Below are 23,303 nucleotides of genomic sequence, written 5' to 3'. Positions count from 1 at the left end.
GGAAGCATTTAAACTACATTATCATAATATCAACTCACAAAGTGCAGAACTAGAACCACAAAATATAGTAAGTTCCTTTCTTAAGACAAACATACAAATTAAATTACAGGATCAGCATATATTAAGTTATTTGATAAACAAATAAAATGACTGAACCCAAATCCCAAATTAATAAACTAAAGCTTAATAAAGCACCTGGTATAGATGATAATATTCCAGAAATGTTTAAACTTCTACTTAAGGAAGCTATAGTTTTGTAATTAAAAGTGTTCAATTTAGTAAAGGAAGGCACAGATATGCCTCCTTCTTGGAAGTATACAGTAATATCTTCTATTCTGAAATCTGAAAAAAGTGCTAAAGAATGTTCTTCTTATAGAACTACATCTCTTTTGAATGTTGATTGCAAATTGTTCATGACAATTCAGGAAGATAGAATTAAGCAGTTGCTTCCTTTAGTAATAGATGAAGACCAAACAAGCTTCATAAAGTCAGGAACACTTATAATAATATTAAAATAATACTTTCTTTGATTGACTATATAAATCTTACAAAGAGAAATATGACCCTAGTGAGTCTAGGCATAAATAATGCTTTTGATTAAGTTAATTGGAATTATCTAATCCTAGATCTAGAAAAATATGGATTCTCGCATAAGTTTACTCAATTAATAAAATCATTTAATGAGAAATCATTAGCCTGTGTTAAGATTGGGTCATGTTTTTCTACTTCTATTTCAATTACTAAGGGTAGAAAGCAAGGATGCCCTTTATCTCCTTTGTTGTTTGCTTTGCTCATACAGCCCTTTAAATACTATATTAGAAAGATTTCAAACATTAAAGTTATACTGGTTGGGAATAATCTAGAAATTCAGGCTCAGCTCTTTGCCAATGACATTTTGCTAACTTGTTAACTAATTTACTGAAATCAATTGATTACTTTCAGTCTCTTTCTGGTCTCAATTGCAATGAAAACAAAACAAAGCTGTTGCTAATGAACTCTGATAAAAAGAATATAAATAAGAAATTTTCTGAATATCTTGACCCCTGGCAATAAAATCAAATTCTTAAGGGTTATATTAACTTAAAATACAAGTAAGACATTAACTACTAATTATAACAATATTTTAAATCATACAAAAAGTCTCATACAAAAATTGAACAAATTCTTCTTTACAGCGGAGGACAGATTATACATAATGAAAATTATTATTTTCCAAAACTATTATATTTTATACAAGCAGTCTCTATTCCCCCTCCAGACAATATATAAAACAGTTTAACAAATTAATGCTAAATGTTTTATGGTATCATAGTAGATCCAGATTGGGAAGTGGAGGTATAAATCTTCCCGATACAGAGATTTATGCATGCATTATCATCTGTCATAGATTTATTTTTATTTTATTTAAGTTATTTTACATTTGTTCACCAGGGTTGTCTGACTGAGCCAAAAAGGCCCTTTTTCAGCAGAGGCCCAGGGAGAAAAGCTCCACATAGAAAAATTACAGATACATTTAGACATGATCAGTATACACACAAATTACAAAAGACATATGACGCTATAGAATGGACTAAATAGAGAATGCTATTTAGTCAATCCGATACTGTTGAAATGGCAAAATAGCGAAGTCATGGAACATCAATTTTTTTTCCTATGGAAAAAATTTGGTGGGCCGTCTTTGGGACTTTGCCATTTCTTCCACTTTGGTCTGATCGTGGAGTTGGTATATTTAAGTAGGGGGTGTGTGGGGGTGTGGGGAGTGAGGCCCCCTAGTTAAATTTGTGTTTAAGTTTTTTTTTTTACGGAGCAGTGATAATATGATATAAATGTGATTTTACTATAGGTTAAGTATTTTGCTGTGTAATTTTATATTATTAATGTCTCACAAAAAGCAAATAATCAAGACTAGAAAAAAAAAAGCTTTTACCTTTTTTCCTTATGGACTATGGAAAAGGTGAAATTCCTTTTTAGTCGATTTACAGTGGTATGCAGCACATCAACAATTACAGTGGAGAGAACAAACAAAAAAATATTAATTTTAAAAATAAAGGTACTTAATAGATTTGTGGTGTAGAGCTGAAATTTGGAACATAGGTAGAATACATACATAGTACACAGGTACAGTACATACATTGTAGATTAGCCAGTGTTTGTTTAATCAAGTACTCTAGGTTTAGTGTATGCACCTTATCCGCTTTCACTAGCCTGGGGAGCAATCATGGCACTTCCAACTTTGCTTGAGATATTATCTGATGAGGTCTTTAAAGGAGGCTTTGGATGATGTGTTTTGAATGCTAGTGGGGACAGAGTTCCATTTTTAGCCACTGAAGTACTATATAGTGCATCTACAAAGCTATTGTAGCTGTTGGTGACTTCTAGTAGTAGTTTGCTTGATGATCTAAGAGGCCTTTTGGCTGAGTGATGTTGTACTAGGTTTTTGAGGGCAGGACCCTTATTGGGGAGGTAATAGAATGACAGAGGTAGAGCTGATTGAAGGTTAGGAGGTTGGGCAGTTCAAGCCGGTGGAGCTGTCTCAAAGCAGTACAGTGATGAGTTCTGTATGAGCAATTCACAGCAAAGCAGGCAATTCTGTTATAGCAGACTTCCATTTTGCTTAGTTCAGTTTTGTTGAGATTATTCAGAATGGGAGATGCATAGAGTAGGGTGGATAGAAGTTGGGAGTGAGCAATGGCTGATCTTGTGTTGTTGGTAAGAAATGGTTTGATACGGTAGAGTGATCCCAGTTTGGCATGTACTTTTTTAATAGTTAAGTTGAGATGACTATCAAATTTTAGGTGGGAGTTTATGGTTATCTCCAGTAGCTTAGTCTGTGTCACTGGAATGATTGGAGTAGCATTTGTCAAGTAGATAGTGAACTGATTGTTATCAGTGTTTTTGTTAGAACTGGTTATAATCATAAGCTGAGTTTTCTTTGGATTGAGGATAAGTTGGGCTTTGGTTAGGTAGTTTTCAACGTCAGAGAATGCTAGTTGAGTTGTTTGCAGGAGGGTGGGAATGTTTTGTACAGCACAGATTAAGGCAGTGTCATCTGCATACTGAATGATAGATCCATGCTGTGTGGAGGTATGGAGGTCATTTGTGAAGATTGTGAATAGTAGTGGTCCTAAGATAGAACCCTGTGAGACTCCTATAGTTATGGGCAGCTGAGGAGATAGAGAATTTCCCATTTCACAGCTTGGTACCTGTCAGTTAAGTAGCTTTGGAACCAGGTAAGAGTGGAGTTTGATAGGTGATATTGGTTTAGTTTGTTTAGCAGGATATGGTGTGAGACTGTGTCAAATGCTTTAGACATATCCAAAAAAAGAGTTGACACCTGCAGGCCTTCATTTTTGAGATGGTTTACTGTGTCTGTGAAGCAGAGGAGGGCTGTAGTGGTACCATGGGCAGGTCTGAAAGCATGCTGAGTAGGTGACCGGATGTTGCTGTCTAGCAGATATTTTAACATTTGGGTATGGATGCATTTTTCTAGGATTTTGGCCAGGGGGGAGAGTAAAGCAATAGGTCTGTAGTTATTAAGTTCAGTGGAGGTCCCACCTTTATGTATGGGTGTAACATAGGATATTTTCCAGAGTTTGGGCACATAGTTTTCAACAGTTGATCTGTTTATGAAAGTGGAGATTGGGATAGCAATAGCATCTGCTGTGAGTTTCAAAAAATAGCTGGGGAGTAGGTCGGCTGCTGTTGATGAGGTTTTTAGTTTGGAGAGCATGCTTTTGATTGAAGTGGTGGAAACTGTTTTGAGGGTAAAGCTTGTATTAGTGTTATTTGTGTTGGGGGTGTAATGAGGAAGGAACTGTTCTGTGATACTAAGGATAGAATTGAGTTCACAAAGTGGGAGTTGAATTGTGTTTCGATGGGAACTTTAGTGTCAGGGGTGGTTGGTTTGGGGGTAGCCTTTTGGGTGGATTTTAGTAGCTGGTTTACATTTTTCCCAAATCTTTGGGGGTTGTGTTGGTGTTTAGTTTGTAATGTCATGTAGTAGGATTTTTTTGTCCAGCCTAATGCATTTTTTGCACGGTTCTTGGTATTTAGTTAGGCTTTGTGTTTCTTTGTTTTTTTGATAGTAAAGCCAGGCAGTGTCTCTGGACTTGAGGATTTGTTTGGTTTCTTTACTGAGTCAGGGGTTTGTAGAGGTTCTAACCTTGATTTTGCGCAATGGAGCAACAGTGTCTAGGTGTTATAGAAATGTTTTGATGACATATGCTACAGCCTGGTCAAGTGGGAAGGTTTTTAAGGGGGTCCAGTCGCAGTTATTGAGTAAAGTATTTTTTCCCTGTGATTGAACACCTCTTATTCAGCTAAATGCAAACAAATACATGAAAGCATCTGGTTAAAATCAAGTCAGTATCATTGCAATACAAAGAGTTGATATCCAATCATTTCCACAGGATGGTGAGAGAATATACAGCCTTTGATAAAAAGAAATATATAAGTTTTGAATTTATAACAGATACATTAAAATTATACAATAATTATCTAAACAAGAATCCAGATATCAAGGCATGTTTTTTTTTTTCATTATACACTAATGACTGTACCCAGGATTTTATGAATACTTTTGATGTGGCCACAATAAAAATTCTTACTGGGCAGTAATATGTAGCTAGCAATACAGTATCTAAGGCAATATGTTATACATAAATTAGAGTTAATGAGTTCAACCATTAGACAAAATGTCCCTAAATTTATTGAATATCAGATTTACTTAACAAATCGTACTGTCCAAGGAAAAGGTTATTTATTAAAAATTTTAATACTCAGATCCCTGATGATAATGAGAAAAGATTAATATCTGTTTTTTTCTAAATGTACTTCCTTGTTAATCCAATGAAAGTAATTTGCATGGAAATTTCTTCTTAGGTCTTTTCTAACACCCCCACAGGGTATAATTAATGCTTAAACAAGAAATTGGCTGCTGGAGATGTAAACAAAATTGAAGGCAGACTGGCAATGCATGTTTTTTGATTGTCAATTGCTTAAAACTTTTTGGGATAAGGTGAATCATTTTCTACAAACAGTTGTTAATGATAATTTTCAGCTGCCTAAATATTTAATTCTGTTTAATACTTCATTTTCACAGTGTGCCCTTAGAACAAAGTTTTCACTCCTATGGCTCTTCCTAGCCATTGCACACAAAACAATTACAACAAACTGGAAGACTGAATTATCTTCAACTTTTAAAGACTTCAGAAATATTGTGTTATCTGTATATTGGATGGAATTAAAAACTATCAGGAAAAGAACAGAAAAGATCACTTCTTATTACAACTCCTGACAAAAAGTGGTAGAAATACTAGAGAGAAATGACCAATGCACTGTATGATCTCATCTTATACTTTGAAGACTTTTTTGATCACATCAGTTTAGGCACTCATGTAAATAGTTTGTTTTGTTGAGTTGCTATGTATTTTTATACTGTTATAGGTGTTGCTAACCAATAATGTGTTTAGCTTTCTATGAAATAGTAGATCATATTCTTGTTCTATAAAATTCAGTAACATTTTAGAAAAAAATATAATAGTACATCTTTACTATAACTTCTTTAACTTTTGCTAGGCTGTTTGGACCTGATCTGCTTTTTCCCTGGCATCTGGTTAATAGCTGATCCTATGCAACAAATAACATAAAGCATTTTTCTTTAAAAATTATATCAAATATTTTTATCACATTTTCTATATAGCATGAATGCAAAAACATAGGTTAAAAATGCAGTATGCCTTATTACATTGCTCTATGCACTATGAGTGACTGAAAAATAATAATAAAAACTGTTGATTTTTGGCATCCTACCTTTCTCATAATTGCCAAGATCTTGAACAATAGCAATGAGATGAAACGAAAGCTTATCAGTTAAAATCATGAGGGTCTGGGTTTGTCCACTAGTTTCAGACAGAGCCATCTCAAACTTGATTGTATTAAGTTCAGGGCTACAGGAGGCAAACCTCGAAGCTTGTCCCAACAGAAAGCACACACATCAAAAAGTGACTCAGATGTTTTGCTTTAGATGTACTTACTTTTCAGTTAATTGCATGTAAGCAAACCTGACATGAATCCTTGATTTTATTTCCCCTGGAAGGTAAAGTCTGCAGAAAAGGAATGAGTATGACAAATTAAAGAACACATAAGTTTTATCAAGACAAACAAAGGAAATACTAACAGGAAATAGAAAATATATAATCTTCCATGAGACTCAGTATCAAATTCAAAAAGCCAAGGTCCCTAGTAGTACTAGGCCTATGATTCATGGACATGTTAGGAAATAACTTTAACATATTAAGTAAAATATGACATTGAGAAAAAATATGAATAATCATTAATGCAGGAGCATCAGAACTACATTTTTATACCATTTAGCCAAAGCAGAGAGCATAGACAAACAACTATGAAGACATAGAAATTGGGCAGTCTGTGACCGAAGAAAACATGTTTGTACAAGTAAATATGCTATTGAAGAAAATGTGTAAATATTTTTCATATATCATATTTGTTTGATTTAAAATACTATTTAAAAGGTAACACAATAGAATTTATAACATTGTATGTATTTTTGCAAACAGGCAGCACTGTTATTTATTTATTTATTTATTTTTTACTTTCAGCGTTACTGCAGTAAGGCTTCCCGATGGCATTACCTTTATTGTTTATGAATTCTGGGAGACTGAAGAGTCTTGGAAAAGGTATGCATATAACTTATTAGTAGCTGCCTTAGCAATACTTATTGGTGTCCCTGAATGTCAGTTAATTGTCATTATCAAGGAACAGACAACTTCATCTAAGGCAGCTAAGGCTTGTTACTGTGTCTCTCTTGTGTGTCAGATACATATATTAAACGTGAAATGCATGCTGTTTCTGAGTAATTTTCTGGCTTGCATGGTTTCATCTTTAAATTATGCTTGTACATACATGTAATATAACATCCATCCACTACAGAGCACACAGACTGCTAAAGAAACTGCTTTTACAACAACTAACCTCTAGGAAATAGTCATAGTATCATGATATCAGCTGAGTGCATCCTCATATATAGATAATGACACTTCTCTGCAACATGTGCTTAAGGAGTGCAAAGTATGGGAAGTTGTAGGAGGTAAAATTGGACACGGTCAAAATCAGAAAGTCAAAAACAAAACATAAAGGGGCAAGCAACTAAAAAATATAATACATTTAGACTATAAATTAATTTATAGTATGACGAAATTATTCATCTATGGTTTCTTGAGCCATTGTTTTGTTTTTGATGAGCATAAAGAGTCATTGATAAATTGCCTTAAAATAAGGAAGTAAAAAAGGATTTAGGATTGTACAGCTCTCAAAAGAAATGATCACTCAGAGCACAAGATATCATATATTGAGTGAGAGGGTAATAGGGCTACTTAGAACACAGAATATTGTATGTCAACTGAGAGAGTTGCTCATAATGCAAAATATCTTATATTGAGTGGGAGGGCAAGTGGGGCATTCAAAATTCAGAGCTTCACAGAATTACTGGGAGGGCAAGAGAAGAAACATCATGATCAGCTATTACAACCATCTCAGAAATGCCTCTGTCCCATCAGGTTCCAAGTGAAAGAGGTAGGCATCTGTACTGATCATTTTGAAATGATCCCCATCTATGGAATAAGTCTACAGCAAAAGAAAAACATGGGTAAAATACAAAGGATGGAAATTTGCAGAACAAACGCAATCAAAAGTAAAACATATGAGTGGATACGATATTCAGGTTTAGGTCATGAAAATTAATTTAACAATAAAATGTGTGTGTGTGTGTGTGTGTGTGTGTGTGTGTGTGTGTGTGTGTGTCCGAGAGAATGTGAGAGCAATCTTATCTGAGTGAATGTGTGTATGAAAGCAGAGGAGACTGTGTGTCTGTGAGAGAGAGAGAGTGAGAGTGATCTTGTGTGAGTGAATGCGTCTATGAAAGCAGAAAAGACTGTGTGTGTGTGTGTGTGTGTGTGTGTGTGTGTGTGTGTGTGTGATTGAGAAAGAGTGAGTGAGAGCAATTTTGTGTGAGTGAATTCGTGTATGAAAGCAGAAGAGTCTACATGTGTGAGATCAAGATTGACAGAGTGGTCTTTTGTGCATAACTCTCAATTCTCCAAATTTTAACAGAATTTGTGGTTTTCTGAAATCAGTAGAGTTTCAGGCTTTATATCTTTCAGAAAATGCATAGTAATATAAGACTTTTTTATTCTAGCAACTTTCTAAGTTTATAAGAGCAATATTTTAATTTTTTCCCTATTTTGGGGACTTTGTTCTCCCATAATTTGTTGCTTTGTCCAGATTTTTTTGTGCTAAGAGGTTGAGAATTATGGTTGTGTGAGAGGAGACTGCATGTGTATGCGTATGTGTGTGTAAAACCAGAAGACACTGAGTATGAGAGAGAAAGAGAAAATGGACTCTCTATAAAATTGTTGTGTTTTACTTATTTATTTTTTAAAATAATATATTATTTTATATATATATATTTTTTTGATGTAAAATGCTTCCTCTAGCACCATTAACATATACTACAGAAATTTTGAAACATTAGGGGGAGGAACTATTTTATATAAAAATATATAAAAAATATAGTACTTTAAAAAAATAAGTAAAACACAACAATTTTACAAGAGCTCATTCTCTAAGAGCAATAATGGCCTCCAGGTTGTGTGTTAATGTTTAATTAATGCCCTTCCAGGGGTGTAGAATTGCACATTAACATACACCCTGTCATGCATTATTGCTTACATATAGGAATCCAGTCACACATATGAACAAAAAAAAAAAAGTATTTCAGAAGTCATATTTGTAAAGATGAAGCTTTTTTTTTTTTTTAATTTGTATGTTGCGTCCCTATATTACCCAGATGCTTGGTTTTGAAGTGTGGGAAAATATGCCCTTTTAAATTTCTGATTGAATTGAATTTCTAGAGTTAAGGCATGATATACATTTGTTCTAATCCCCAACCTATGGACGCTCAGTGGTAAGGGGGGTAAGTTTCTACTCCCCAAAATATCTTCATAAAATTTATTTCTAATACTAGTAAGGAAAGGTAAAATATTAACAATTCTTAACTTGGGAAAGATATTACAAATCCTACTGTGTACTTATCCAAGTGACCAAAGCTCCTTACCACTAATTTATTTAATTACTGAATTGTATTTTCTATGTTAATCAGTGTTAAGAAAAAAACAAAGTGGCCATTGTCTGACAAGAATAGCTTTGTTCATATATAAAAACAGCAGTATACAATAAATCATTTTTACTAAAAAAAAAAAAAAAAAAAAAAAAAAAAGAGATAAAATAGATAAAAACTTTACTTTTTACAATGCAATATACAAACAAAAGTTCTACATTATACCTGGCTGAGTGGTGTAGAGAGATGGAGCCTGACTATATCTAAGTTGACTAGTGATCTCTCGATGAAGGAGTTGGGCAGGGTGAGAAAGCAGTGAATGAGGTAGAGACTGCTTATCTCTTTTGGGTCAGATGGGGTGTGCATACTTAGGAGGAATTCCTGGTGGAAAATGGGGAAGACCGCCTCTAATGCCTTATGGCAGGAGGTGGGATTGTTTGCTGGGAACAGCCTTACATGTTCAACCCACTGCATGGCCTTCTCTGGTCACTTACTCATGCATGTGCAGGGAATAGGATATAAAAATATGAAACATGCCAAACCACCCCTGAAGGTTGCCTAAACCATGCACATTCCTGCTGACACTTACCCAGTGATGAGAAACAAGTGGGATAGTTAGTCTGAAGAGGCATGGATGGTCAGCAGACATCAAGGCAAAGAATGCAAAAAAAAAGTGCTACATTGTCCAAAGACCGTTTACAGCATTTTCCAATCAGAGTGCTACAAACATGATAGCAGAATATCATATTCCTATTCTGTATGTAGAATACAGTGCATACCTCTGCACTAGGTATCTGCTTGTAGTTTCCCCTTTGGTACACCACCAGGTAGGGTATATATTTTATCCATCCATCCATCCATCCATCCATCCATCCTCTTAACAACTTGACCTGTTGTGAGTCACATTGGTAGCATACTAAGCATGTTAGACAATATTTGCCTATCTCCAGTGACAGTCTGAAGTATTACCAGGCAAATTAAGGACTATTATCTAACCAACATATCCCAGTTGTGTGTCAGGTCCTTCCAACATTTCCTGGATCTGTGTCAGGTCCTCCTCCTTGTGAGACGTGTCTGATTCACCTCCCATGGGGCCATCATTACAAGGTACCCAAACCTCATCATCTGATTCATCTTAATATGGAAGAACAGTGGCTGTATTTCAGCAGCAGGAATGTTTAATGACTGCAGTGACAAGATACAGATGAGAAAGAATCAGAGAATGAAAAGAAGAAAAGAACACCATAGTATTGGTAGGATGGTAGAAAAAGGGGAGAAACCAAAAAAGACGGAATATAGTTGTAGTAGATGGAGTTTAAACAGTGAGAAAATGAAATGATGAGTTGAGAAGACATAATAAGTGAAAGTGTGAAGGAAAAGTGAGAGAAAATAAGTAAAAATGAAATGATGTGGAGAGTGCAGCTCTTTAAATACATACATGCATGTTACTGTGAGAATAGTGCTTATTGAATGTTTGTAATGTAAGGTGCAGAAGGAGACAAAAGGCATAATGACAACATGTCTTGACATAAACTGTCATAATCTCTGTATGATATGTCCTTGTAGCAGGGCAGGATCAATTTGATTTCTGTTTCATACCTTCTGCATTTTGTTGCTCCCTACAGTAGATGCATCTTGGCTTTCCGTCGCTTTAACAACTATATTTTCAATCTGGATTATATCTGCAATGAGTTCATGCTTTAAAAGCAAATGTTACCAGATGGCAAGTAATTTCACTGTCAGTTTCTCTGTAAAAGTAACATTAGGTAATGCTATAATATTAAGAAATAAAAACACTAGTCCATTTCAACTGGATCACAAACAATTTAATAAATTAAGGCCATTCATCCACATAAGACTAGGACTTCATTAGAATGAAGACTTAACCTATAACAGTAAATATGTACTAAAAGATACAATCACATGAACCACTTGTTGACTAATCAGCATCAATGTAATTTAAAATGCCTCATCCAATTTGTTTAATCCTTGAGAACTATCAGCAGCCTATGTTAACTGCCAAAATAGTTCTCTGGATAATAATAATTCATTCAATAAGTTCCTATAGCTGGAATACTTAAGATGAGGCACTTTAAACTAAATGATTGCACATTGTAGTAGCCATTCACTGCTGTGGGTTATGTCTTTATCCTGATGAAGTCCTACTATTATGTTCATGAAAGTGCTTAATTTATTAAATTGTTTGTGATCCATTTGGAGTGGACCAGTATTTTAATTACTTAGTTTTGGTTCTCACCAGTATTATTTTTCACCTTTGTTTTTTCTAATGCTGCAAAATCATAAGAAACACTGAGTAAACCAAACGAAGCCAAATATCATCAGATAATGTCTTGCATTCACAAAAAGCACTTGAGTACCTTCAGAGGAGCTATGTAATATCAGCAGCTAATGCTCCCAAATCACAAGAAACACTGAGCACAGACAGAGTCATATTGTACACTCAAAGAAATGGAGTACAGAAGGGGTACCCAATACTGTCTTTTTAAATTACCCAATTTGAAGTCCTTTAATGAAGTTTGTTTATTTTTATCTCATGTTAACAAGAGCGTTTTAGGGAAGGATTAAGGAAGAAAGGCCCTCTAAACACTCACATGAATGCAAGGTTTAAACTTTACTCCAAACTCCTTTTTCAACTTAAATTGAGAATTCAGATACCTGTCATTTGTGATTGAGACTTGGAGAAACATATAATTAATACTTGTAAAATGTAGCCAGGGTAATCAGGTGAAATATGCCAAACACCAGATAAATGCAGAGGCAGTCTCCATACACAAATCCATTTTATTTAGCACTTTCATCTCAGATCAATACTGAAACTTCATCAGAATAACAACCCATTAATTCTTGCCCTTAAAATACAGCTACCAATTAAACAATTAAATTTTTAAAAAGCCATTCCAAACTAATTCACTTATTAATCAAATTGTGCTAACAAAAAAATATATAGGTGTGTAAATATGCTTAAGACACATACATACATTAAAAAAATTGAAAATTTTCTTGTCAAAGTTCTAGTTTTAAGAATAGGCAAAATAGAGACCACTTTGTAATAGTAGGTTCATTCATAGCATTTAATAACATTTACCATTTAAGCTCACTTCTCTCAATTTTAATTTCCCACCTCTCGTACTTTTTGGTACTACCTCAAGAATTCCAAATTTAAATTTTGTAAAACCTTCACAGGCACTTGAGTGTCTGTACAATGCAATGTTTTCATTACTTTGAGAAATAGCATAATTATGTTCGTAAACTCGTCTTCTGAACACTCGCTCTGTCTTTCCTATGTAGTTGTAGGAACAAACTTCACAGATAGCTAGATAAACTATTCCCTTGGTTTAACAATTATCTTGCTTCAACCTAATATGTTGTCTAATACTGGGTAGGAAACAAAAAAACTGGAACCTCGAAGTGAATAAAATAGGTGATTTAATCAAGGCAGTCAGCAAAAAAATTAACAGTCCACACAATTAAACAATGCGTTTTCATCCTAGCATCTCCTAGACATCTTCAGATAAAAAAAACAATGTAATTGCAACCCATTATGTAGCTTGTAAATCAATTAACCAGTTTAAGTGTTAATACATCATAATAATCATAAAAAATTATTTTATATGTAATAAAAATATATAAATGACATATGTAAATCCCACTGATATATAAAAATAACTATTTGCAAATACAAAAAAAAACTACCCCAAAGCATGATACTACCACCACCATACTTCACAGTGAGGACAGTGTTCTTTTGGTGATGCAAAGTGTTGTTTTTGCGCTAAACGTACCTTTTGGAATTGTGGCCAAAAAGTTCAACCTTGGTCTCATCAGACCATAACACATTTTCCCACATGCTTTTGAGAGTCTGGATGTATTGTTTTGCAAGTTTTAGCTGGGCCTGAATCTTTTTCTGTGTAAGAAAAAGGCTTCCATCTTGCAACCCTACCCAGTAGTCCAGACATATGGAGAATATGGGGGACTGTTGTTACATGTAGTATACAACCAGTACTTGCCAGAAATTTCTGCAGCTCCTTCAGTGTTGCTCTAGGTCTCTTGACAGCCTCCCTGACCAGTTTTCATCTTGTCTTTTCATCAGATTTGGAGGGACATTCATTTCTTTGCAACATCACTGTTGTCCCATATTTTCTCCACTTTTTGATGACTGTCTTCAATGTGTTCCATGGTATATCCAATGCTGTGGGAATTTTTTGTATCCTTTCCTGACTGATACCTTTCTACAATGAGATCCCTTTGATGCTTTGTAAGCTCTCTGTGAACCATAGCTTTTGCTGTAGCAGGTAATTGAGTAAATGTCAGGAAAATCCTACTAGGACAGCTTAACTTTATTTGGGGTTAATCAGAGTTTCTTTAATTGATGGAAGGTGTGTATCCAAGAAGACTGAATGCTGTAATTAAATCAAAAGGTGCTTCAAGAAAGTATTCATTTAAGGGTGTGCACACTTTTGCAACTAGCTTATTGTATGTTTTTTTATTTTTTTATATTTTTCCCCCTGACAGATTTGTTTGTTTTTCAATTGAATTGTGCAGGTTATAGGTCACATTAAAGGTGGGAAAAGTTTTGAAATGATGTATTGTGGTCTCATTTTTTGTATCACAAAAACCTGACATTTTGACAGTGGTGTGTACACTTTTTATATCCACTGTGTATGTGTATGTATATATATATATATATATATATATATATATATATATATACATACATATATATATATATATATATATATATATATATATAATATATATATACATATATATATATATATATATATACATACATATATATATATATATATATATATATATATATATATCTCTACACACACACACACACACACACACACACACATGGATATAACTATAGATATACACACACATGTATGAGTTACCTTCAATTGCTCAAACTCTCAAGAGTTTGAGCACTTGAAATATTGACTGAAGTGTTTGAAAATTAAAATTTCTAATGTTGCCAGTGTTTGACTGCACAATATTGCAGTACACTAGGAATTAAGAAATTTGCAATTTTGGAGTCAGTATATTTAAGTAGCATTTGGTTTTCTTCAAATATTTCTCATTCAAAGTATTTTTGTTTTTGAATCATTTTGATTTGAACTATTTTTTCTATATCTTAGTGCTCAAACTTTTTATAGTTCATAAACTTGATACAGAATTTATATATGTATCTGTACTCCTAAGGTTCATGTCTTATTTGAGCAACAGCCATTCCATACCATTTCTGTTTCTGTAGTTATGAAATATGGCTAGTGTTCCTGTTTCTAAATGTCCTTAAATCTTCCATTAAATATGATTTTAATCCTGTGGTTTCTACTATGTAACACTTTTGACAAGGGCAGGAGCATCTGTAAACACTATATCTGAATCATTAGACATTGTGTATTTTATTTCAAGTTCCAAGCCTTTTGCTTATGTTTAGAGTATGCCCCACTCTGTTTTACGTATGTAGACATATTGCAGCTAGGTTTGACTAAACTGCAAACTATTTGTCTCATTTGCATCACTTCCCTTATTGCAGATGGATTGCTATTAACATAAAAAGTCTACCTAATAAAGTTACAAAACTACACTGCTGGATCAACCATCAATCACCACACATCCTGGCCCAATCTGAAACTTGGCTAAAACCACATATTTCTAACACTGAAATACTACCTCCCCACTACACAATCTATCGCCAAGATAGAACCACCAAAACAGGTGGAGATGTCGTAATTATATATTCTGAACACCTTAACCTATCCCCCTGCCAATACCTTTGCCTAACTTTCAACCAGCTGAACTATTACTTCTAAACTGTCACCTCAACCCCCATAAGAAATTCATCATTGCCTCTATTTATATCTGGCCTGGAAACAACATTCCCATCCTTGAATCTATTCTAGCATAGATTTCTATTAATATCCCTTATGAGACCATACTGCTAGGTGATGTAAATATCGACTGGCAAAAGCTATCCTCTTCCTCTCCTTCCCTTCAAATCAACCTACATAGCTTCCATCAACTTATCACAGCTCCTACCCGCTTCAACAACAGAAATACCCAAGGTACCACCTTAGACTGGATCCTTACCTCTGACCCCACCCTATATTATGACCCCAGAGCCCTGCCCAGCTCCCTAGGTGGCCACCTCTTTATCCAAGTCCAATGTTACTTTTCTCGAATACCTAAATTCCACCATTTTAGACAGTGTCACAAGCTTTCTTCTTTCAATCCTGAAGCCTTCAATAACAGACTCACTTCCATAAACTGGGGCTTCCTTAAGGACCTATCTCTTAATGAAGTCATTTTACACTTTAATCACATTTTTCTTGCTATTCTTGACTCTTTAGCTCCTCTTAGAAATCTAAGAAACAAAGCCAATTACTCACCTTGGCTCACCAAAAACACCCCATCTCTCATGAAAAAAAAGAGACAAAAATTGTAAAAAATGGCTAAAAACTAAATCGGCAACATTCCTACAAAAATATAAAGAACTACGAAATCTAGCAAAAACAGCAATTAACAAAGACAAGAAAACTTACTTTTATAATCCCCAGTTCTCCCAAAAGTCTAACCCCCCCAAAATTCTGGCATACCATCAATAAAATCTTAAATCCAGGTCAGCCTTCCACCCTCAACCCCTACCCTAATAATTCTCCCTTAGAAACTGCCACCTTACTTAATACCCACTTCTATTCAAAAACTTACCCAACCCTCCCAAAGCCATAACCACCCTCTACACATGCAACACAACCCCTTTCTCTCCTAACACTGTCTCCACAGCCTACATCAAGTAACTTCTACAAAAACTGAAACCTTGTTTTCCCCCTACAGGTAACCTCCCTCCTCTCTTTCTTAAACTCTCTGCTCATTCCATAGCCTATCCTACTTCTATCCTAATAAATAGATCTATTGAAGAGTTTACTGTCCCTGACATATGGAAATCTTTCTACACCATTTCACTTCATAAAGGAGGTAACTCCAATGAGCCCTCTAACTGCAGACCCATTGCCATCCTATCTCCTCTATCCAAATTCCTCAAAAAAATTAATTCACAATCAGCTTTTAACTCACCTTATTAATGAAAATCTTCTGACCCCCCACTCAACATGGCTTTAGGCCACACCACTGCCCCCCTATCCTTCACTCTCACTGTTGCTGAAGCCAGGGACAAAACCTCCTCATGTCTTGCCTCTTTCTTGACCTCTCTAAAGCTTCAATACTGTCTCCCATTCCAAGCTACTTACTAAGCTTACTGACCTTAATATCTCCCCCTCTACTATTCACTGGTTCTCAAGCCATCTATCAAATAGACTCCAGTCTATCAAAAGGCAATCTGCTTGCTCCCCTTTCCTACCTAGCCAAACTGGTGTCCCTCAAGGCTCAATCCTTGGCCCTCTCCTATTCAACATCTTCACCAGTCATCTTTACTCCTCCTGCAACACCTCCTCCCTCATACAGTACACTGATGACTCTACTCTTATCTCTTGTACTGACAACATCTCTAAACTTCTTTCTATCACCAATAAATCCTTTTCATCTGTGGAGAAATGGCTCACAGAGCATCAATTTATACTCAACCCCCAAAAAACTAAGCTCCTACGATTTTTTCACAAAACTCTCCACTATCTTAAATACACCTTTACTATTTCTTTGCTAGATAACGCTCATCAAAGCTGAGCCTCACACTAAGTTACTGGGTACAATAATTGATGACCAACTCAAATTTGAAATCCATAGCCAACACTGTATCAAAAAAACTAACATGAAACTGGATCTTCTCTTCTGGAATAAGAATTTTCTTGCTCCCAACTCCAAACCCACCCTTGCCCAAGCCTATATCCTTCCTTTTCACCTCTACACCTCCCCTACACTAACTCACCTCCAGTCAAACCTTCTCTCCAAACTAGAACAAGCTTACAATAACATAGCTAGATTCGCCAGTAACCAACCTTATAAATCCCATCCTTGTCTTGCCCTGAAACAGCTTCAATGGCTAGACTTCCCCCAGCTCTTACTACTTGCCCAGCTGCAGCTGACACACTCTCTACTCAACAAACCGCAGCACCTTCTAGACATCTATAAACCCAACAAACCTTATGGTAAATTCTTCTATAAACACTCTGTGTCCCTTGCGTGGAATAGGCTACCACTTCACATTCATAGCATCACTAGTCCCAGCTGCTTTAAAGCTGAAACTAAGCACTACTTTCTGAACTCAAAAGCCTGTCCTTGCCTAAATCCTCCATAATCTGCATTTCTCTTTCTTTTTCTTTTCACTACCTGTTTGCATCTAATAATTCAGTGACCAATCTTCTCACAAGGGAATACTACATTATGCTACTTGGGAAAGATATGTCATTATTGTAAATACTTAAAAATACTAGTTGTATTTACTTCATTTTGTTTTATTTTTATTACAGTTATTTGTTTCACCTGATTACTGCATATGTAATTTTTGCTTATGTTGTATTGCTGCACTGTTTTCCTTGGGTTTTGTACATTGCCTACTATGTTATCTTTTTATGTTTGTATTCCTGGAACTTTTTTCATCAGGTCTCCATTGAAAATGAGCCATTGGCTCAGATGGACTAACCCGGTTAACAAATGTCAAATAAATAAATAAATAAAATATATGAGTTCATTCATTCTGTATATCAAAATTTCCATTATGGATTGTTTTTTTTTTTCAGTTTAGGTAAGTGCCAAGTAATAAATTTGTCCCCAGACCTTTTCCAATAACTTCTTTCGGCTTTTCCTGGTTAGGGGTTGCCACAGCAGAATGATTGGCAATAGAGCTTTATGGTGTCAAGTTGCCATCCCAGCACCCAACCTTCCACAGAAGGCACACACTCACACCTAGGGCCAATTTAGAGTGTCCAATACACCAACAGCATGTCTTTGAGATGTGAGAGGAAACCAGACCACATGGAGGAAACCCATGTGACTGCAGGGAGGGCATGCAGACTCTCTACAGAAGGCACCCCAGCCAAGAATCGAACTTGAGAACCTCTTGCTGTGAGGTGGAAATGCTAACTGCTGCATCACTGAGGCTGCCCCCAAGACGTTTTCTAATAAACTCACCAAAATTGCATAGTGACAATTTATTAATAACATTTCAACAATACTTTTACATATAATGCAATACCAAAGATCTACCCAACAAGCTGCATCACAGTTGGCAACGTAAATCTGCTCACCTTCCATAACAAACAGCAGCATTAAGTCCCACTATTCACTCTGGAAACACCACCATTATCTGATGCAGTGTTCCACTGCTCATTTCTGAATGCTCACTTACCAAAGAGAAAAGGGGGAAGAGAACCACTCTTACTCCATCAAGATTGTAGCATTAACCTTCTATAAGCTCAACCAAAAAGGAGACAGAGAGACAGAGGGAGGGTGGGTTGCTTCAAACAACACCAAAAAGAGGTTTGACCTAGCCCATTATCAGCAATATAAACCTCAACCCCAACATTCCTCTCTTATACCTACCTTACATCCTAAAAACAAACTCATCACTTCTGCCAGCTGATTAACCCTTCCTTGCCTGCTATACCCTACATGTCTTTAAGTCCAATCCCCACCCAACCTTAATAATCAGGAGTCTTTGGACGAATGCATATGCAAGCAAACTGTATTTGTTCCAAGACATTTTCCTATAAACAAACCAAAATTGCATAGTGACCATTTATTAATAAAATTCTAACAGTACATCATACATATAACATGCCATATCAAAGATCTGTCCAACATACAACATGACAGTTTTCAGAGTAAATTCACTCACCTTCCATATCAAACAGCAGCATTAAGTCCCACTGTTCACTCTGGAAACACCACCGTCCTGTGTGACTGCATGCCACTGCTTACTTCTGAATACCCGCTGGCCAAAGAGAAGGGGGGCACAGTAGAGAGCTTCACTGAACCCTCTTACTCCACCCACTAGCCTGCCATTGCAGGATGTTCCTCCCTGCATTAAACCCTTAACCAAATCTGTCAAAACTAATGATATATGAGCATTGAACAAGTCTAAACCAGTATCAGTTAAATGAATTGCATCCCTTCTGTGCCAGAAAGAATCTCTGTCAACAAACTCCCAGTGCTCAATCACATAGAAACCTAGCTTCCCCAAAACCCCTGCCTCTCTGTGACTGACAAAATGCATCACTCTCTCAATGGCCATAAAACTGCCCATATGCCTCCATACCAACCAGGAAATTATCTCAGGCCATACTACAAATGTGTGGGATTCTGCTTTAAATCTAATAAATTGACAACAATCTTCCCCAACACAGCTGTTTGGGCAACAGTCCCAAATCATTTCCTCCTAAATGAACAACCAAAACACTGGGAAAACCTAACTCTGCCTGCAGCTCCTCAAATTTCCCCAACATCTCCAACCAACTGAGTCCAAGAAAACCATGTCAAAACACATTCCAAATGTCTCAATTCAATCCCCAACATAAATCTACCAGGTCAAATTACCACTCTCTTCTCCTCCCAGGAAACAAAACAGTGCCCCACAAAACATTGGCTCCACCTGAGAAATAAACAGCTATTAAAATAAACCTATCAGACGTAAGATAAATAAGCTTTAGATAGAAGACCACCTCCCTGCCTTAAAAATCAATTTTATTGACCCACCTTCCTTTGCCAGGTTAGAAACCTGCCAGTCCTAAAAAATACAGGACAAAAAGTGCACATAGCTGCACAAACAGCTCCCTTAGTATCACATGAAAAATGACTATTAAGTAAATATCTTTCCTCTTATCTCATAACAACTGGATGTCAATATATAAGAGCAATGTGGGCAACAACCACACTTAAACATACCTAGGATTCTGTTATGTTTGCGGTTCCTATCCTTGCTATTCCTTTCAAGTAACTTTTTGAATGATTTGTGTTTCCGATAAACCCAACTCGGTTTCTCCCCTACATTTTTCAAAACTGTACTATTAAGCCCAAAAATGGTCCAGGTCTTAATTAAACATTAACCAATGGCCTTGCTATCCACTGTAAAAGTAGAAATAAATTACTTATTATGATTAACTACAAGGCTTACTGGATTGTTGTTATGGGTTCGCTGTACCTCATTAACAATAACCAGATTCAAAGTCGGAACATAGATTCCATTAGCTCTTTTAATCAACGCCTCTTTTTTAATATCATTCAGAAATTGTAATGGATATCACCTCTTAAGGAACATTTCCAGTAACCTGTCATATTCTTTAACAAAGACATCTGTCTCCAAAATCATGCAGGCTAAACGAACTGGCCTTTAACCACTGCTTTCTTTTGATAAATAGGGTGCCAGCTTTCAAAATGAAGATATGTTACTTGAGAATGTGGCTTTCCTGTGAATGCTAGAAATAAACCTTGCTTGATGTCTGTCTATTGAAATTTCCACACCCAGATGCACTATTCTATCAGTGTTCGATTTATAACTAAACTGTAAAAAGTCAACTGTATTGTTGATATAATATAGAAATTCCCTTCATTTTTCAGGGTTATCTTTCCACAAAATGAAGATGTCATCTAAAAATCACACGCACACACACACACATAGATATATATATATATATATATATATATATATATATATATATATATATGTGTGTGTGTGTGTGTACATATATCTATATATATATATATATATATATATATATATATATATATATGTGTGTGTGTATATATATATATATATATATATATATATATATATATGTGTATATATATATATATATATGTGGCACAAGAATCACAAAACTCACTGTCAGAAATGTATACTTTTTCCCAATTGGCCATTACTAAATTAGCAAAACTTGGGGCACATGCTGCACCCATGGCCACTTCCGTAGCCTGTTTATAATAGTGATCTTCAAAAAAAATAAAATTGTTTTTGAGCACTAGCTCCATCAAAGTTACTGTGATATTTATTTTTATCTGCCTACAAGTGAACTATTGTAATCAGTTGTTCTTCAACCCACCTTAAACCTAACTCATGTGGGATAACCATGTATAAATTATTGATATTGATGGTCACAAAAATGGTCTCACAATCAAAGTCTGAATTATTCAATACACTCAGAAAATGCCACAAATCTTTACAAGCTTATGTCAATTTGTTCACGCTACCTTTTAACAAGTTGTCTAAATATTTCGCTATATAAAATGGTTTTCATCTAGTGGCATCCACAATTAGTCTAAACAGTGGCTTGACTAAACTTTTGTTTATGTTGGGGATACCAAAGATCCCCGTTATAACTGGTTGGTTGTTATATTTATTCAAAATTTTCTTTAGTCAACTGTCCCTGCATCAACATATCAAACCTTTATCAATATCAGAAAAAGCCATATAAATCTCATTATGAGATATTTCACAATAGGCATCATCCACCAACATTACATTTACTTGTTAACATATTAATCGCTGTCCATTATAACAAGCTCTCACCCTTTATCGGGTTTCACAACCCTGATCTTGGGTTGAGTACAGTACATAAATCTTTAAACACTTTAAGCTCATTATTTGTTAAATTGTAAAACTTATTAATACTAGGTGTGCTCATTAAGTTCTATATCCCCAAGTCACACATTTTTCGTACATTTGAATATATATATATTAAGGAGGGATGTTAAAACAACTGGGTCAAGCTTAACCTTGTTTGATTGTAATGATCATTGTTTTGTGGAATCCACAGTGTTAAGTTCAGTTTGCATGTAAAAAGCTTTAACTCTATCAAGGATTCCACTAAATTGTCTCTTTTAGTGGGGACAAATGTTAACCCGCTTAGCTAACACATCAGCATGAGCCACAGTAATATTTTCTTCTTCTTCTTTCGGCTTTTCCCAGTTGGAAAAAATATACAACTTAAAATAACTTACACAAGTGTATTTTTTTTTCCTTTGATCCACCAAAACAGCTTTCATGTTACTAACAATATTGCTGCCACATTTAATGATGAATGAACACCTAAATATGTGCACTTTGCAACAATGTCAACGTGGAGCCACTCAGATTTACTCATCAGGGTAGATGCAGCCCAAGAGAAAGGAAACAATTTTGATTTGTCTTCATTATATCCAGTCTAGATCTAACAGGAAAATGCTTTATAGAGTCTGAGATCCCTAAATATGGTGGTGGGATGCACCAAGAAAATGATACAATTGTTTGTGAACCAGCTGGTAGACAAGCTCTAGTTATTGATAAGGGGTATGTCATAATGACCGCCTTTGTCAGGGGGCAGGGAGCAGCTTTGGTTGATGCCTTTAAACGACTAAACCCGAGAAGATAAAATATTGTTCATGGACAAATGCTAAGGGTGCTGAAGAGGAGGTGTAAGGCAGTTGGTATTTAGTAATAAAACTAGTACAAAATGTCATGCCCTCAATAACCTTCCATACATATAAGATCATTCTACAGAGTCAAATGCCTTATGTAAATCTAAGTTTAAGACTATTGCTGGAATATTTTGCAGTTGGGTTTAACTCTGAATATTAGTCTGCACATTAATCAAATCAAATCCAGTCTTCCATATAGAAAACTAATAAACCTTTGATGATTGAATCCCCATGAAGCAGAGTATGACAGATTATATCAAATGATAAATTCACCACCGTAACAGGAACAGGCAAGCAAAAACTGAGAGTAATGCTACTCAATGCTAGAAGTCTAAATCTCAAAATGCACTCACTCGAGGCACTCCTTAAAATAGAGAACATTGATATCTGTGCAGTGACTAAGACCTGGTTCAAGGCTCAAGAGAGCACACCTGCACTACCAGGCTATAACTCATACCACACTTTTCGTCTGTGTAACCTGGACCGGAACACCAAATGCGGAGGTGTGTTCATATTCATTAAGGATATTCACACCTCCAGGCTAGTTGCTCAGCATAATGCATCCGAAATTATCCAAGTGCAACTAACTCTGGGCAAAACTGCAATCCAAATTGTAGTTGCTACAGATCCCCCACCATGCCCCAGGATTCCCACTCCTCTTTTCTTGATGTACCAGAAAATAATAGGGTTCAACCAAACAGCCTAATAATGGGTGATTTCAACTACCCCACCATTAACTGGGAAAACTACTTGTGTACCAACTCCTTCACACAACGCTTTCTGGAATTCATAA

At 35.6% G+C, this 23,303-nt stretch overlaps 1 protein-coding gene across 1 annotated transcript in view; it reads left to right on the top strand.

The window, feature by feature from the left end:
* The window catches only part of NECAB2 (N-terminal EF-hand calcium binding protein 2), a 2,586,853-nt gene that overhangs the window by 2,502,580 nt on the left and 60,970 nt on the right, over window positions 1-23,303 (top strand). The window contains exon 11 of the mRNA XM_044081939.1: window positions 6,621-6,698. Coding sequence (XP_043937874.1) covers window positions 6,621-6,698 — 78 coding nt within the window. The remainder of the gene's footprint in view (window positions 1-6,620; window positions 6,699-23,303) is intronic.

Source organism: Protopterus annectens, chromosome 8.part1 (assembly GCF_019279795.1).
Source record: "Protopterus annectens isolate FY-2018-M chromosome 8.part1, PAN1.0, whole genome shotgun sequence".
Lineage (NCBI taxonomy): Eukaryota > Metazoa > Chordata > Ceratodontiformes > Protopteridae > Protopterus > Protopterus annectens.
Note: the sequence above shows the minus strand (reverse complement) of the source record. Positions and strands in the feature narration are given on the sequence as shown.